The following is a 17,844-nucleotide window of genomic DNA, read 5'->3' on the forward strand; positions in this document are numbered from 1 at the left end:
TGCCGCTAGGTAGCTAATTTTTTTTTATTGCGATTTTTTTTTTAATGTCTAAAGACATGTGGCTGAATAAATTTTGGCCTAAACGTTTGACTAAAATTTAGTTTATTTGATTTTTCTTATAACAAAAAGTAAAAAATATTGTTTTTTTTTTCAAAAATGTCGCTCTATTTTTGTATATAGCGCAAAAAATAAAAATCGCAGAGGCGATCAAATTCCACCAAAAGAAAGCTCTATTTGTGGGAAGAAAAGGACGCAAATTTTGTTTGGGAGCCACGCCGCACAACCGCGCAATTGTCTGTTAAAGCGACGTATTGCCGAATTGTAAAAACCCCTTGGGTCATTTAGCAGCATATTGGTCCGGTCCTTAAGTGGTTAAGAGAACCTGTCACTTTTCTATAAACTGTAGAATAACAGATTATCTTTAATGAGGTTCTGTAGATTTTCTCTTTAGATTATGTGACTATATATTTTCAATTCTCTTTTCCCTGTCTTTATTAGATATGAGTGGTATTTCACTTGAATTACTGAAAGATTGGCAATGCCAAGTTCCTTGTAATTCCCATGAGACACATGTTTGGGCACTGGCATAATGTGTTTGAACTATTTTTGTCTTTACAGCAGGGAAACAACCATGAGTACTGAACTGAATATCCCAGTGGATCCTTCAACCCCTGCAGTCTCTGAGCGGGAGAACAAAGGCATGGACTACAGAGACTGGGTGAGACGCAGTTACCTGGAGCTAGTCACGTCCAATCATCACTCTGTGCAGGCCTTGTCCTGGAGGAAACTCTATCTCAGCAGAGCCAAGCTAAAAGCCTCCAGCAGGACCTCTGCTTTGCTTTCTGGATTTGCAATGGTAAGTATTAAGTCTTAATATGCAAAAAATAAATGTACACGTTATACAGTGTGTGTGTGCGCGCCTGTGTGTGTATGTATGTATGTATGTATGTGTATATATATATATATATATATATATATATATATATATATATATATATATATATCATACTGTATTCATTGGCGTGTAACACTCACTTTTTTACCCTGAAAATCGGTTAGAAAATAATGTGTGTGTGTGTTATACGCCGACACTGCAATTTGGGCTGCCTCGGAGAGAACGGGGATGGGGGGCGGGACGAGCGCCGTCAGATTACATACAGCGAGAATCTCCTGTTTACTCAGCGGCCTCTGTAATAGGAAGTCCTGTCTCCTGCGCGGGCATTGGACCAGTGTTCTGTCTATCATAGAAGCCGGTCCAGGAGGCGGGACTTTTGAAGTAAAGAGGCCACCGAGTAAACAGGAGATTTTCGCTGTATGTAATCTGACTACGCTCCTCCCGCCCCCTTCCCTGAGATGGGCATTAATAAGGCTGCATTCATGGCAATGGGGAGGCTACAGATGGGCATTGATTATGCTGCATTAAAGGGCAATTGTGAGGCTACAGATTGGCATTGATTAAGCTCCATTGATGGGAAATTGTGAAGCTGCAGATGGGCATTGATCAAGCTGCATTGATGGGCAACTTTGAGGCTGTAGATGGGCATTGATCAGGCTCTTAAAATGAAGGTGCGTGTTATACGCCTGTGCGTGTTATATGCCAATAAGAACAGTGTGTGTGTGTGTGTATATATATATATATATATATAGATAGATAGATAGATAGATAGATAGATAGATAGATAGATAGATAGATAGATATCTATATGACAGAGAGAAGCACTTATGTCGCGTACACACGATCAAATTTTCCGATGAAAAAAGTCAGATGGACTTCGTTTCATCAGAAATTCCGTTTGTGTGTGGGCCCATCGGACTTTTTTCCATCGAAGTAAAAAAATAGAACATGTTTCAAATTCTTCTGATGGAAAAAATACGATGGGAAATTCCAATCGTCTGTGTGGAATTCTGTTGGAGAAAAATCCACGCATGCTCAGAATCAAGTCGACGCATGCTCGGAAGCATTAAACTTAATTTTTCTCGGCTCGTCGTAGTGTTTTACGTCACCGCGTTTTGGACGGTCGGAATTTAGTCAGACAGCTTGAACGGAATTCCGATAAAAAAAATCCATAAGGCATGTGTTCCAGTTTCCCGGCAACCATTTACCAGTGACATTCTAACCTTAGCCTTATTATTATACTAATAACTATTTTTCTTATCAGTTTTTTTTTTTTTTTTAAAGTTCCAATGCATGCACAGTGCTGTACATTAAAGCTGTGGATAGTGTAGGGAACAGTTTTTACTGTCTGAGTCTTCACTTTGTCCTGGTGACCACTGTCATGACAATTAAAGAAGTCTAACTTGTTGTTTGTCTCCTGTCCCTAAGGGACAAAGTACTTGTAGCACTTTGGCTCCATTTCTATGTGCTGTCAAAGGCTAATTGTGTGTTTGTCCACTTAGCTACTGTATCAAGGGGGTGAATAATAAATGAGCTTTGATTGATGGCGCTTGTCTCAGTTTCCAAGCATTTGCCAAAGACAAGCGCCATCACTAGGAATTCTGAGGAAGTGTCATAAAAAAATATTTGTGGCTTGTACACGCCAGAGCAAAGCTCGCAGCCCTGTGCCTTTTCTACTCTACCCCTGTGCTTTGTACATCGAAAGAAAGACTGAGTCAAGACCAGCCTGCCAGCTGTTCTTTGGAGAGAGATTAGAGGAGTTGCTGGCATGTGTTGTAGTGGTTTTAGGTTTGTGAATGATGACGCTCATCTCCAGAGCACCATCATTCACAACAACATTAGCTAACAGCTACTACTCTAGTCTCCCTTTTAAAAATAGCTGACAGGTAAGTATGGGGTAAGTCCCTCCTCTGCTGTACAAAACAGAGAAGTAGAGTACTACAGAGCTGGAAGATTAGGTGGCAGAGATGCAGATGTTAGAATACAGAGAGGAAGACTTTAGTGATATGCTCTAGTTCTCCAATAGGACTGCCCATAAATTGGGTTTCTGCCTGGGATAAAGCTAGAGCACAGCACAAATAGAAAATAAATGTCCCTTTATCTGCAAACTACTGCACTGATCTGAAAATGGCCAATTGCCATGTTGAAGGAAGATTTTTTTAAGCACTTTAGGGTTAATTTACTAAAACTGCAAAATGCTAAATCTAGTGCAGATGTGCACGGTAGCCATTCGGCCTCTAGCTACAGCTTGTTCCTTTAAGCTTTCACAGAAAAACCTGGAAGCTGATTGGTATCTATGTAGTGCACACGATTTTGCACTCTCCAGGAAAGGAAACCTTTTGCTTCCTGTGCAATTATTTATTTTTATAGACTTAAAAATCAGCATTTTTTTATTGAAAATTTCTTGGAACCCCCAAACATCATGTATTTTCTGAAAAAAAGGAGGCACAGGAGGATCAAATGATGGCAGTCGCAATTTTTTTATGTTGAACAATGAATAATATTTGTGCAGCTGTTTATCATATTTTTTTAGCAAAAAATAAATTTTAGTGCACACAAACACAATATAACCAATTTTGGTGCAATATAAAAGATGGAGTCGCATCAAGTGAATAGATAACATATGTAAGGACTCAAAATTGCAAGAGCCTTTAAAATGGTGGAAAACTACGGTACTTTTAGATATTTCAACAACTTGCTACCCAGGCTAATTCTGACATTTCTCTCCTACATGTAAATATCATCATCAAAATTACACAGAACCCCCAAACATTATATATGGTTTTTTTTTTAGCAGAGACCCTATCGAATAAAATGGCAGTCGTTGCAACTTTTATATCTTGCACGGTATTTGCGCAGCAATTTTTCAAATGCATATTTTTTGGAAGTTCATAAAAAAAAAAAAAAAAAATAACAGTAAAGTTAGCCCAATTTTTTTCTATAATGTGAAAGATGATGTTAGGTCGAATAAAAAGATATCTAACATGTCACGCAAAATCGCTCGTGGAATGGCGCTAAACTTCAGTACCTGAAAATCCCCATAGACGCCACAGTTTTTTACAGGTTACATATTGTGTGTTGCAGAGGAGGTCTAGCACTAGAATTATTGCTCTCGCTCTAACATTTGCGGTGATATCTCACATGTGTGGTTTTAACGGCGTTTACATATGTGGGTGCGACTTACGTATGCGTTCGCTTCTGTGAGCGAGCACGCGTAGACAGGGGCACTTTAAATTTATTTTTTTTTGTTAATTTTTTTTTTTTTTTTTCATTTTTCTAGTTTGGTGCTTTCTTTGCAAATGCAGAGGCTGGGCGTAACGTCATAAAATTGCGCCTGGTCTCCAAACGATCATAGATACTCCGGGGACCATCTGGCCTGCCTGAAATCTCTATGATCAACTTTTGGCGCCAGCAGACCCCTTCTTCGGCTCACCGATCGCATGGTGGGTCGGTAGAAGCACCAGAGGGTCGCAGGAGGGGACGTCCCCTCCCGCTTTCTGTAAGAATGATCAAGTGGCTAAACAGAATTATTGCTCTCACTTTGACATTTGTGGTAATACCTCCCATGTGTGGCGCAATCACTGTTTGGGAGCTACACATGCTTTTTTTTATTATTATTTATTTTATTGCGATTTTCATTTATTTTATTTTATTTAAAGCTATATTTAACATTTATTTGCTGGTTACCAGTTCTTAGATGGTTGTCTGTTCACACATCTGACACATATCAGCCCCCTACTATAGTCTCTCACCTTGTGATTTTTTTTTTTTTTTAACTCCAATGTTGCGGTCTAATTACTAGAGGACAAGAGACAAAAGAAATGCTACTTCTTTCCTGCAGAAGATTGATGACATAATCTCAGCTTAGGCAAAGTCACTTGTCTTAAGTATAGGGTCTATTTTATAATAATACAAAAGTACAGTTTAAAAAAACAATGCTGTTTCTGTATATGGAGGTAGGTTTAGAACAGGGATCTTCAAACTATGGCCCTCCAGCTGTTGCTGAACTACTTATGAGGCATTATAAAACTCTGACATTCACAGACATGACTAGGCATGATGGGAATTGTAGTTCCTGAGGGCCGGAGTTTGAGGACCCCTACTTTAGAATGTATTCATGCACACTTATAAAGTTACTGAAAGGTCCACTTTAACAGGCATAAAAATACCTCTTAAGCAAATGCTGCATGGTTCAGTTCAGACACTGAGCAGCAGTAATTTAATACGGAATTTCACAGCCAGAGCAATTTGCTTTCCAGGCTCTTAGTCTATGAATCTGAGTACTCAAAACCCAGGGATCTGATAGGCTGCTTTGGGTCTCTGCAAACACGTAATTATTAAAGGTACACAAAACTGGAAATAACATTTTTCAAATCGACAGCAATTGCCGGCAATGGCACCGTCCTAATTGGCATTTGCAGCGCCGCACCAATTTCAAAAAGTAGTTTCTGTACTACTTTTTGCGATTTCGGGGTGCGATTTCCATTGACATCTTTGCAGAAACCCGCACAGATGTCTGTGAACTTGGGACTGACAAGCGGGAGTGAAATCGCACAGGTTCAGCTGAACTCGCACGGCTTCATTCCCGCAGCTCAGTGTGAACCTGGGCTAATGTGCACAAAGTTTGATGCATACAATACCAATACTAAGAACCTCCATACAGCTACCAATAAAGATAAGCTATTAAACCCAATAAAAAAAATATATATCATGTGTTCATTGTGACCTATATCTCTGTATGTCTATTGATTTTTCTTCCAGTGTCATCTGTACATCTTCTAATCAAATTTATTATTCCATAGCCTGGCTTCCTTTAATGCGGTTGCTCTATTCACTAAGGCTCCATGTACACGGGACGTTTTTTCAACCTCTCCTGAACCATTTAACTTGACAGATAGTAACCGTTTAAAATGTCAGTTTTGCCACGTTGTGTCGCATTTGCGTTTAGAAGCGTTTAAAAAGAAAACGGGCAAAAACGAAAAATGCCTTTAAACTAAACGCGGGTTTCCGCGTTTAGCCGCATTTAGAAGCGTTTGGCGTCTGAAACATCGGAAACTTTGGCGTCTGAACTCATGTACATGTACACATTAGATAACATTCAATAAGTTCAGGGGAAGTTGAAAAAATTGTCCACCTGCCTCTGAACGTCCGTTTAGCAGCAGTAGTGTACATGGGGCCTAACAGGGTTTTTGGAGCCACCTTGATTCACTGCGCATTTGCAATTCACACGTGGGGAAAAATGGTACAAGTAGCCCCACCACCAGCTGTAAACGAGAGAGAGTGTGTACTCTCCCCAAATGTGAGTTAGGTGGAGCAAGGAACCCCGAACAGCGGGATGCTGAACACTGATAAAGGTAAATAATATAAAGTGGGTAGAGAAAAAAATCACCCCCTTTTAAGATCAAATTTTATTCCTTTGCAAATTAAGTGAAATGAAGACAGACACAGTTTTTGTTTTATCCAGCTCTATTTGCATATACCAACAGGCTGAAGACTGTAATTAAAGCAAAAGGTGGTTCAACAAAATACTGACACAAGGGGGTGATCCTTTTTCCAACTCGGTGATTCTGTTTTAGTTTTTTCTGATATGTTGGTGTTATATCTTTCATTCGGATATTATAAATTGCACTAAAAGTGCCACTACAGCTGGATAAAACAAAAACTGTATCTGTCTTCATTTCAGGCTGCAAACCAACACAATGTGATTATTTTAAAGTGGGTGATTATTTTCTAAACCCACTGTATATGCAAATTAAGCAATTTAAAATGAATAGATGAACAGTTTGTAAGCATTGAATAGGGATATCGATTTAGTATGAGGGTAGAATACTACTTTAAGGGCTGGTTCCCACTGGTGCAATGTCCGACATCGGATGTGATTCGCACCACACTGCAGTGCAAATTGCATGCGATCTCTGTGCGATGCGATTTCAGCCATACCGATAGTATGGCTGAATTCGCATTGCATTCGGACCAAACTCGCACAGGACCCTTTGTTTGGTCTGCAGTAGAATCACATCTGATCCGATTCCTGTCCAAATTTTGCAGTTTGCACTGCGATATGCAAACTGATTTGGGGGTGTCATTAACTTTCAATTGACACCCCCAGCAGTTTGTATAGGGCAGTGTGAACTGCTGCCGTCAGACATGCGATGTAGGAACCCGCAGTGGATTTGCAGGGTTCCCACATCACTGCAGTGTGAACCGAGCCTGAAGATGAACTCCAGGAAAATGAAAGTCTGCCCTGCACTGCAAAGGTAAATGCTCATTTAGTCCAGGGGCAGAGGCTAAATACTTACCTTACTCTTTGCTTTAGCAGGGTCCCTTAAAGTGTCATTAAATCCACATCACTAAAAACTGTCAGTACATGCTGTTTTACATGCTGTTCATACTCACTCAGTCACTATGAGATTAATTTTCTGTAGATTGCAATAAACCTGGTTGATCCTTCTGTTCACTGTCCCTCCCTCCTTGTCTGTGTCCCTGCTGCAGTCTAAGATTGTGTAGACCAGCCATTGCCACATCTACTGAGTATGCTCCAGTTTCGTTTCCCTTCTAAGCTGCTCATTTCCTTCTTTTTCTTATCTGGTCAGCCCACATGACTATAGAACCACACAGAGTGTATACACTCTGGATACATGACAGCCCTCTCCCTCCCACCTTCTCCATGCCCACTTGACAGCTTTACTCAATGGTGGCAGGCTATTACATGATGATTAATGGAGGCTTCACCTCCCACACGGCCACATCATTCATTCAGAGAGTTCCGTGAATGAACAAACTACAAGTACCGACAGCCTTTGCAGATGTTGGCTTGTACCAGGAAGCTGTTGAACGCTCTAGGTAGTTCATTGATGCTTCCTATCTCTGTGAAACAGCTTACACTGACAAGTCTGTAAAAGTCCTGCATGGATTCTGCTGATCGTGGGTGCAATGCTTTCCAGGCTCCTACAAAAATAATAGTAAATGCACATTTTTTTACCTGCAAAAAAATGTGCATTTTTTTTAAGTGAACTTATCCTTTAACCCCTTGCCGACCAGCCACCGCAGGTATACGGCGGCAGGTCGGCTCTGCTTGGCGAAATCACGTAGCTATACGTCATGTCGCCAACCAGCCAATAGGGGCGCGCGCCCCTGACGCCGACGCACGTCACCACCGGGCACCCGCGATCGCTCGTTACAGAGCGAGAAACGGGAGCTGTGTGTGTAAACACACAGCTCCCGGTCCTGTCAGGGGGAGAAATGCCTGATTGTCTGTTCATACAATGTATGAACAGCGATCAGTCATTTCCCCAAGTCAGTCCACCCCCCCACAGTTGGAACACACCCAGGGAACATACTTAACCCCTTCCTCGCCCCCTAGTGTTAACCCCTTCCCTGCCAGTGGCATTTTTATAGTAATCAATGCATTTTTATAGCACTGATCGCTATAAAAATGCCAATGGTCCCAAAAATGTGTCAAAAGTGTCCGAAGTGTCCGCCATAATGTTGAAGTACCGATAAAAATCGCTGATAGCCGCCATTACTAGTAAAAAAAAAATATTAATAAAAATGCCATAAAACTATCCACTATTTTGTAAACGCTATAACTTTTGCGCAAACCAATCAATAAACGCTTATTGCGATTTTTTTTTTTTTTTTCCGAAAAATATGTAGAAGAATACGTATCGGCCTAAACTGAGGAAAATAATTTTTTTTTATATTTTTTTTGGGGGATATTTATTATAGCAAAAAGTAAAAAATATTAAATTTTTTCAAAATTGTCGCTCTATTTTTGTTTATAGCGCAAAAACTAAAAACCGCAAAGGTAATCAGATACCACCAAAAGAAAGCTCTATTTGTGGGGAAAAAAAGGACGCCAATTTTGTTTGGGAGCCACGTCGCACGACTGCGCAATTGTCAGTTAAAGCAACGCAGTGCCGAATCGCAAAAAGTGGCCTGGTCTTTGACCAGCAATATGGTCCGGGGCTGAAGTGGTTAAGCCTGCCTTTTGAATTCAGGAAAAGTATGTTTTACAGCACAGGTTCCAGGGTGTAAACTCCCACTGCCCTTCTGTTGATCCTGTATAGATGTATGTTTGTACTTATTCTGCATGCAATTGCACAAAATTCAGTTAACTTTCTGACTTTAGCACAGTTTCTGTATTAACTGGATAGAATTATCAGCTCAATTGCTTGTTGCGTGGAATTGCTCTTTAAATAAACTCCCATGTACAAAAATAAATTGTACATGGTAGTCTGTACTCTGTGCTCAGTTCAGACTGATGGGAATTGCTTAGAGGCTTTTAATAAGTTCAAGTTCTGAACAAGAAACTCTATATTAGTGTTATGGTACTAACAGATGATAGTGTATTGCTGTGTTATGTATGGTATGAACCCATTAAATAACGTTCATTGTACAGAAGATGGGAAAACGCACAGATCTGAAAAATCATTCCCATCATAAAGAAGGCACAGATCCTAATCTGCATATTTTAATGTTTTTTCTTCCCATATTTTTTTGCATCCCAGATGCTGCAAACAGTCGTGTGTACACGGCATTAGCCTTTTATATTTGTATAAATCGCTTGGATATTACCAATGTTTTGAGAAGTTTGAATTTTTACAGTCAGAAAGCAGTGCTTACATTTCTCACTAAATAAGGAGAATTTTATTGTCTTGGAAAGTAATATTTTACACTTGAAAGGACAAACAAATCCTCAAGGAATGTTTGAGGTTTTTCTGCAACCTTTTGCCAAGAATGACAATAACATTTCCCATGTTGATAGATCAGCAGGATTCATTCAAACTTCTTTCATAGTTAAATGTCAGAAGTAATGTCTCCTGGAACCTTTCACCCGTGTTGCTATCTTTGATAAAATGCTTTTGTTTTATTTATAAAGTTTTTCAAAAATATATTTATTTCTAGACAGTGAAGCAATAGGTTTAATGACATTTTGTTTGGCGTCTCCTAGACACGGAAAGGATGATGTAAGATTAAAGTATATCTAAAGAAACTTTTTTTATTTGGAATAGAGTAGGGAACAATAACGTATAACTAAAAGCAAAACCTTTTTTGTAGTTTTGAATAGAATGGAGAGGGATTAGAACCCCCGTTAAGTTTGTTTTGCTATTCGTGCCCCCATTAGGGAGATTCACCCTCTCTATTTGTCCTGTGTACTGTTATCACTGAAAGTGAAAGATAAAGAAACTCCTTTGGGCTGTCCCTAGAAAAGTAATAGAGGGGAATCAGACCAATGGGAATACTAGTTCTGGCGACCTGGGGTTCCCGAAGAGATTCCTTAATTTGCAGAGATTTCCTCTCCCTGTTTTGGCTGTGGGGCAGGAAGTGAAGGAAAATCTCCCCAATAGGACAAAGAGGGCAAAAATAAACCTCAGGCCGCGTACACACGATCAGTCCATCCGATGAGAACGGTCCGAAGGACCGTTGTCATCGGTTAACCAATGAAGCTGACTGATGGTCTGATGTGCCTACACACCATCGGTTAAAAAACCGATCGTGTCAGAACGCGGTGACGTAAAACACAACGACGTGCTGAAAAAAACGACCTATCGGTTAGGCGTCTATCGGTTCAATTTTAAAGCAAGTTCTATTTTTTTTGACCGAAGGTTAAATGACTGATGGGGCCCACACACGATCGGTTTGGACCGATAAAAACGGACCTTCAGTCCGTTTTCATCGGTTTTGACCGATCATGTGTACGCGGCCTTACAGGGGTGTATAACCCTCCCATACTTTATCTAAAATGAAAAATAGATTTGCCTATGGTTCTGCTTTAACCACTTCAATACAGGGCATTTCCACCCGCTTCCTGCCCAGGTCAATTTTTAGTTTTCAGCGCTTTTGCACTTTGAATGACAATTGCGCAATTATTCAACACTGTACCCAAATGATTTTTGGTGGTATTTGATCACCTCTGCGGTTTTTATTTTTTGCGCTATAAACAAAAGAAGAGTGACAAGTTTGGAAAAAACAAAATACTTTTTACTTTTTGCTATAATAAATATCCCATTAAAAAAAAAAAAAATTTCCTCAATTTAGGCAGATATGTATTCTTCTACATATTTTTGGTTAATAAAAATTGCAATAAGCGTATATTGATTGGTTTGCGCAAAAGTTATAGCGTCTACAAAATAAGGGATTGATTTATGGCATTTTTTTTTTACTATTAATGGCGGCGATCTGTGATTTTTTTTTATTGGGGTGGACACATCGGACACTTTTGACACTATTTTGGGACCATTCACATTTCTACAGCGATCAGTGCTATAAAAATGCACTGATTACTGTATAAATGTGACTGGTAGGGAAGGGCTTAACACTAGGGGGCCATCAAGGAGTTAAATATGTATCCTAGGGAGTGAGTCTAACTGTAGGGGGCGGGGACTCAGAAGGGGAAGGGACCAATCAGTGTTCTTTTGTTCTGGGAACACACCATTGGTCTCCTCTCCTCTGACAGGATGAGGATCTGTGTGTTTACACACACAGATCCATGTCCTGGGCTGTGTTACCAGCAATCGCGGGTGCCCAGCGGACATCGCAGCCGCCGGGCAGGCGCATTGGCTCCCGAGGTGTGTGTGTGACTCACTAGAATGGATGAACAGAATTACAAATGTTTTGACAGGCAAAATATTTTACTATTATTTCCCTAAAGTTCCACTTAATAAAGAAAGCACAGATTTGTATAAAAGGTTCTCATCCTTTCAGACAGGAAATGTTTTTATTTTATTTTTAACTGATTGCCTCATTTGGTCTTATGTCATCTGCCATTGGTGTTTGAGGATCAGGTCAGTACAGCACTCTCCAATGGGATTCTGTAACGTTATCATTTTATCTAGGGTGCATCTTTGTACCTACTAATCCATTAACTGTCAACAACTGCATTTTATAGAAGCTACTTCATCACACATGTATTGCCGCGTACACACACTTGGAATTTCTGACAACAAATGTTCGATGGGAGCTTTTGGTCGAAAATTCCGACCGTGTGTAGGCCCCCATAGGACATTTTCTGTCGGAATTTCCGACAACAAAAATTTGAGAGCTGGTTCTCAAATTTTCCGACAACAAAATCTGTTCTCGTAAATTCCGATCGTGTGTAGCCAATTGCGACGCACCAAATTCCACGCACGCTCTGAATTAAGTACGAGACGGAAGCGATCGGTCTGGTAAAACTAGCGTTCGTTATGCAGATGGCACATTCTTCACGCTGTAACGGACTGAAAAGCGTGAATCGTCTCTCACCAAACTTCTACTACTTCTACTTCTTTTGAAAATCGTTTTAAAGAATTTTCGTACGAATTTCGTACCGTTAGTGGGCTGCAGCAACAGCCGATTTTCGTGCGGCAAACAAATTTGAGGATTCCGACCTGTTGGAAATTTTTTGAAAAACAAACGATTTTCTGATCAAGGATGGGAGAATCGTGCGAGAAATGTAATAGGAAAAAAAAATGCGCATGTGCAAGAAAAGAACATTCTCGGAGAGAAAAGTATATTCCCGGAGAGAAACGAAAATTCCTGGCAACATGAAGGTTTGGTCGGCCGAATTTCGAAAATCGATGGTGGCATCATCGGATCACAAAAAAACGAACTTTCTGATTTTGAAAAGAAAATTTGTTCGAAATGTCGACCGTGTATGGCCTGCTTAACACGACTGGTATTGAACTGCCCTTTAATAGTGCCGCTGTACGTGTTGTACGTGACCGCGTTCTTGGCGATCGGAATTTCCGACAACATTTAAGCAAGACATGTTTGAGCCAACATCAGTTGGGAAAAAATCCACGGTTTTGTTGTCGAAATGTCCGATCGTGTGTTTGTGGCATAACAGTTTACCAATTCAACTAAATGAGGCCTAAAGGACCATATCCTATTCTCTTCACTCGTGTATACAATATGTGTTCTTTATGATAAGTGGAATGCAGGTCATTTGATTCTGAAGCAGCAGGCACCATGCAGGTGAATAGTACATGGACACAGAAATATGAGTGATGTGTGTCACCTAGGCCATCAGGTCTTTACAAAGTATGATATAAGTCATTTGTATCCATCTCTGTGTATCTCTGCTCTCCTTTTAAAAATCTATTAATTGCCACATTGTTCTAGCACCACGTCTACCAGGGTTCTTCTGCAATGTTTACCAATGGTTGGTGCGTTCTGTACTTCCCAGTGCCAACTCTCAGTCATTTGTAATTCACTCCTTCAGGTTCGGAATGCAGAAACCAGTGTAGCGCAACACACATTTGTAAATCACATTTTTGTACTATGCAGCAGAGCTTGCTTACAGCTGAAGTGTTGGTATTTTTACATGCTGTGACTCGTTATGACTCGGAGCACTGCTCTGAACATTATGATCTACTACTTAAAAGGGTGCTGGCATCTGAGATGCTCATCGAAAAAGGAAAACAAAAGATTTTCTAAGAAAGTTTATGCTGTATAATCTGAACTAAATACGTGTATGTATACTTGTTGATCAAATGAAATGGCCATATAGTACTAGATAGATTGGATGCTTTTGATCCCATTAGAAGAGAGATCCCATATACTGGGTAGTATATGGGATCTCTTTTCTAATGGGATTAGAAGCATCCAATCTATCTAGTACTATGTGACCATTTTATTTGATCAATGGATAAACATAAGTATACATACACGTATCTAGTGCAGATTTTATATACAGTGGAACCTCGGATTACGAGCTTAATCCGTTCCAGGAGAATGCTCATAATCTAAAGTATTCGCCTATCAAAGCAAGTTTTCCCATTGAAGTCAATGGAAACTAAAATAATTTGTTCTGCATTGACTTCAATGACATGCAATACCGCATAAGGCCAGAGGTGGGGGGCGCGGAGCCTTGGAAACGATCGTAAAGGCCAGAGGACACCTCGTCTGACCTCGGAAAGACTCAGTTCCCGAGGTCAGCCGTGCTGTCCTCAAGCCTTTCCGTGCATTTCCGAACGATGCTGATCGGCTCCGCACGGCTCTACTTTGGCCTGAATCCTGCTTTGGCCTGAATCCTGCTCATTTTGCAAAACAACACTCGCTCGTAAACCGGGTTACTCGCAATCTGAGGTTCCACTATATATATGTATATACACATCTATACAGGGAGTCCCCGACTTACAAACAGGTTCGGGACTTTCCTGTTGTTTGTAATCTGGAAATGTTCGTAAGTCCGGCTACACATGCGCAGAGCGGCAATTACGGACATTTCCGATGTTCCGTCGAATGCCGTTCTGCACATGCGCGGCCAATTACGGACATTTCCGAAATTTTTCGAGGCTTCGTCTGCCCACGCATGCGCAGAACGGCAGATGGTCTGCGCAGAACGCCAGAGGGTCCCCGCAGCGTCCTGTTTGAAAGTAGGAGTAGTTCGTAAGTTGGGGACCCCCTGTGTGTGTGTGTGTGTGTATGTGTGTGTGTGTGTGTGTGTGTGTGTATATATATATATATATATATATATATATATATATATATATATATATATATATATTACAGTATATACGGTAAACATCCTTAAATATCATTGGTTCCTAAAATATAAAAAATTCCATGTTATTACAAGGTCTATAATTTAATTTAAGGTCCAAGTGGTTTTAGGACATTATTATATCTCCCCTTATGCCGCATACACACGATCGGTCCATCCGATGAGAACGGTCTGATGGACTGTTTTCATCGGTTAACCGATGAAGCTGACTGATGGTCAGTCGTGCCTACACACCATCAGTTAAAAAAACGATTGTGTCAGAACGCTGTGACGTAAAACACAACGACGTGCTGAAAAAAACGAAGTTCAATGCTTCCAAGCATGCGTCGACTTGATTCTGAGCATTTGTGGATTTTTAAAACGAGATTGCTTTGGATAAATAACCGATGGGGCCCACACACAATCGGTTTGGTCCGATGAAAACATTCCATCAGACCATTCTTATCGGTTTGACCGATCGTGTGAACGCGGTGCGCTTACATGTGGCCCCAGTGTATCCTGGCTGCCCTGATCTTCCGGCATTAGATATGGCTTTCTGATGGTTCAACAAATGACGGCATTTAAAAGGTTTTAATACTTATGGCTATAAGTGGTGCATCTGTTTTGCTACATCATGGGTAAATAACCTGTATATGAATATGGCTTTACATTCTGATATGTTATCTTTCTATATACACTTACTAGATGTATTTTGTTAGATACATTACATGTTCCCACACATTGCACTCTTGAAGAAAGAGAAATTCAGAAACATGCCAGGTGTTCCTCTGCTCACAGAGCCCCAAGAGGTCACATATATGTGAATTGGGGGTGTGGTATATTTGTGTACAATCATTTGCAATGGACTAATATGGTGTGCAATGCTTTCAAACTAAACATTTAGCCATAATTTGTTTTATTTCAATGTTATTGTTACAAATAAAGCTTGCAAAACTTTTTTTTTTAACACGACACTATGGGGTTGATTTACTAAAGGTAAATAGACTGTGCACTTTAAAAAAAGTGCAGTTGCTTGCACATGATTGGATGATGAAAGTCAGCAGAGATTCTGCTCATTTACTAAGCTCTGGAGCAACTGCTCTTGCAAAGTGCACAGTGTATTTGCCTTTAGTAAATCAACCCCTATGTCTGGTTTACCTTTAAAGTCCCATGGGGAAAACCTTTGGATTTGCATAAAGGTTTGCTGGATTGACAATTTAAAATAATAAAAGTTGATGGATATATATACTGTATATACTTTATCCTATATTTACTTTGAAGTCAGGGCATCACAGTTTGTATAGTATTGTTTTGTCTGAGGGGTGTTTTCTGAAAAAAAACGTAACCCCCCCCCCCCCCCCCCCATTTATATATAGACTTGTATTATAAAAAAAGGAAAGCAGGAGTATTCATGGTAAAACAAAGCAGGTTGTGCTTTTTACATCTGTTTCCTGTAGTTGTTTTTCCCTTTAAAAGCTTTCTAATTTATATGTGTTGTTCTTTTCCAGGTGGCAATGGTGGAGGTCCAACTAGAGATGAAATATGACTACCCCCAGCCATTGCTCGTGGCATTTAGTGCCTGCACTACTGTACTGGTGGCTGTTCACCTATTTGCACTTCTGATCAGCACATGTATCCTTCCAAATGTTGAGGCTGTGAGTAATATCCACAACCTGAACTCTGTCAACGAATCCCCACATGATCGCATGCATTACTATATTGAGCTAGCCTGGGGCTTCTCCACAGCTCTCGGGATTCTCCTCTTTTTGGCTGAGGTGGTTCTTCTTTGCTGGATTAAGTTCTTACCCATCGACTCTCCCCAAGTCCGCAATGAAACAGCCACCTCTCAGAAACCAAGTGGAAATGCGGGATGGAACTCTGCACTCGTCTCCACCATCATCATGGTCCCCGTTGGTATCATCTTTGTCATATTCACCATTCACTTTTATCGCACGTTGGTGAGGCACAAAACTGAGCGCCACCACCGAGAAATCGAAGAGCTCCACAAACTGAAAATCCAGCTAGATGGGCATGACCGGGGCATAAATGTGGTGTGAAGATGGAGAAGCGACAAAGTTATTCAGCAAGTGCCACTGGTCTACCCATCGATCTGTTGCTGAGCAGTTTGGAAAGCTTGGGCTTTTTACAGTGCCCAGACTTATAGCCAAGTGGCTAAAAGATTGAATTCCTCCATGCTGCAGCTTATATGTATATTCCTACGCCTACTACTGAAAATGAATATAGGAGAAAAGGGAAAAATCAAAAATTTTGTTATAAGAATGGAAGCATCTATATACAGTTCTAGGCAAATACTATACAATTGCAAAACATTTATAAGTGCCATCAACATTTTCAAAGTAAACTGTACTTTCCCCCCTAGGGCAAAGAAACGGGTTACATTTAATGTAGACCTCCTTAGCAATGTATACTTACCTTCCTTTCACTTACTCACTACTCCGTTCAACCTCCAGGAGTGAAGGAGAGACCTGTGTAAGCTACAGGCCGCTCTAGTCATAGAATGCAAAAGGCAATGAACTCACCATGTGGCAGAGCTGTAACATGGAGTAAATCACAAGCTCTTTTTATACCTGAAAGTGCCATGTATTTTAATCAGCTCCTGGCGCTAAACGGATCAGTGGTGTATTTAAAGAAAAGATAAGTATATGTTCTGGGACTTCGAGTAAAGCACATGTTTGCTTTAAAGAGGGTCCAAAGCCAAAAACTGAAATGTAATATATTGTAGTTTACCAGTCCTTGGATGCAGTGGCTGCATTTGTTTTATTTATTTTCAGCTTTATTGTCCTTTATTCTTTATTGGTAATCCTGCAAATAACACACTTCCTGTCCCTGGGTTGTTGGGTCCACTGTATCTGTGGAGGGAGTCAGGGTAGTTACATAGGCTGTGACTTCAAACATGTCTGCCTTTGTTCACCTTTATTACGGGAGGATGTGGGCATTAGTGCTTTACAGAAGGAAGATAACATTGTTTAAGCCTTCTAGTTTAGATCAAAGGAACTGACAAAGACATTGCATTTCTGGCAAAAACAGGTGTTTGCTGTACTTGCAGAAAATGTTCCTAGCCTGAAAAGGAAAACAAACACAGCCAACATATCTAAGGACTGTTAAGCTGCAATATATTACACTTAGTTTTTGGGTTTAGTTATACTTTAAGGCAGTGGTCATCAACCCTGTCCTCGGGGCACACTAAGAGCCGGTTCACACAGGGGCAACACTTTGCGAGGCAACCTGGACACGACCTGAGCGCGCATCACAGTGCGACTTCAAGTCGCCTCCAGGACAGGCAACTTTTCAGTGGCCAATCAAACAACAATAAGCTCTGTGGGAAGGAGGGGTTTGCCTGAGAAAACAATTTTCTCTTCCTGTATTGTTGCTTCAGTTAAAACACGATCCGACTTTGGAGGCAACTTCCATTGAAATCAATGGGTAAAAGTCAGATTGAAGTAGTACAGGAACCTTTTCTGAA

General features: G+C 40.5%; 1 protein-coding gene across 2 annotated transcripts in view; it reads left to right on the forward strand.

The window, feature by feature from the left end:
- The window catches only part of ORAI2 (ORAI calcium release-activated calcium modulator 2), a 63,611-nt gene extending 46,498 nt beyond the window's left edge, over positions 1 to 17,113 (forward strand). For both annotated transcript variants that reach the window (XM_040338418.1, XM_040338419.1), the window contains 2 exons: positions 619 to 856; positions 15,869 to 17,113. In XM_040338418.1, coding sequence (XP_040194352.1) covers positions 619 to 856; positions 15,869 to 16,417 — 787 coding nt within the window. In that variant the 3' untranslated portion in view covers positions 16,418 to 17,113. The remainder of the gene's footprint in view (positions 1 to 618; positions 857 to 15,868) is intronic.
- Positions 17,114 to 17,844: the final 731 nt, after the last annotated feature.

Source organism: Rana temporaria, chromosome 2 (assembly GCF_905171775.1).
Source record: "Rana temporaria chromosome 2, aRanTem1.1, whole genome shotgun sequence".
Classification (NCBI taxonomy): Eukaryota; Metazoa; Chordata; class Amphibia; order Anura; family Ranidae; genus Rana; species Rana temporaria.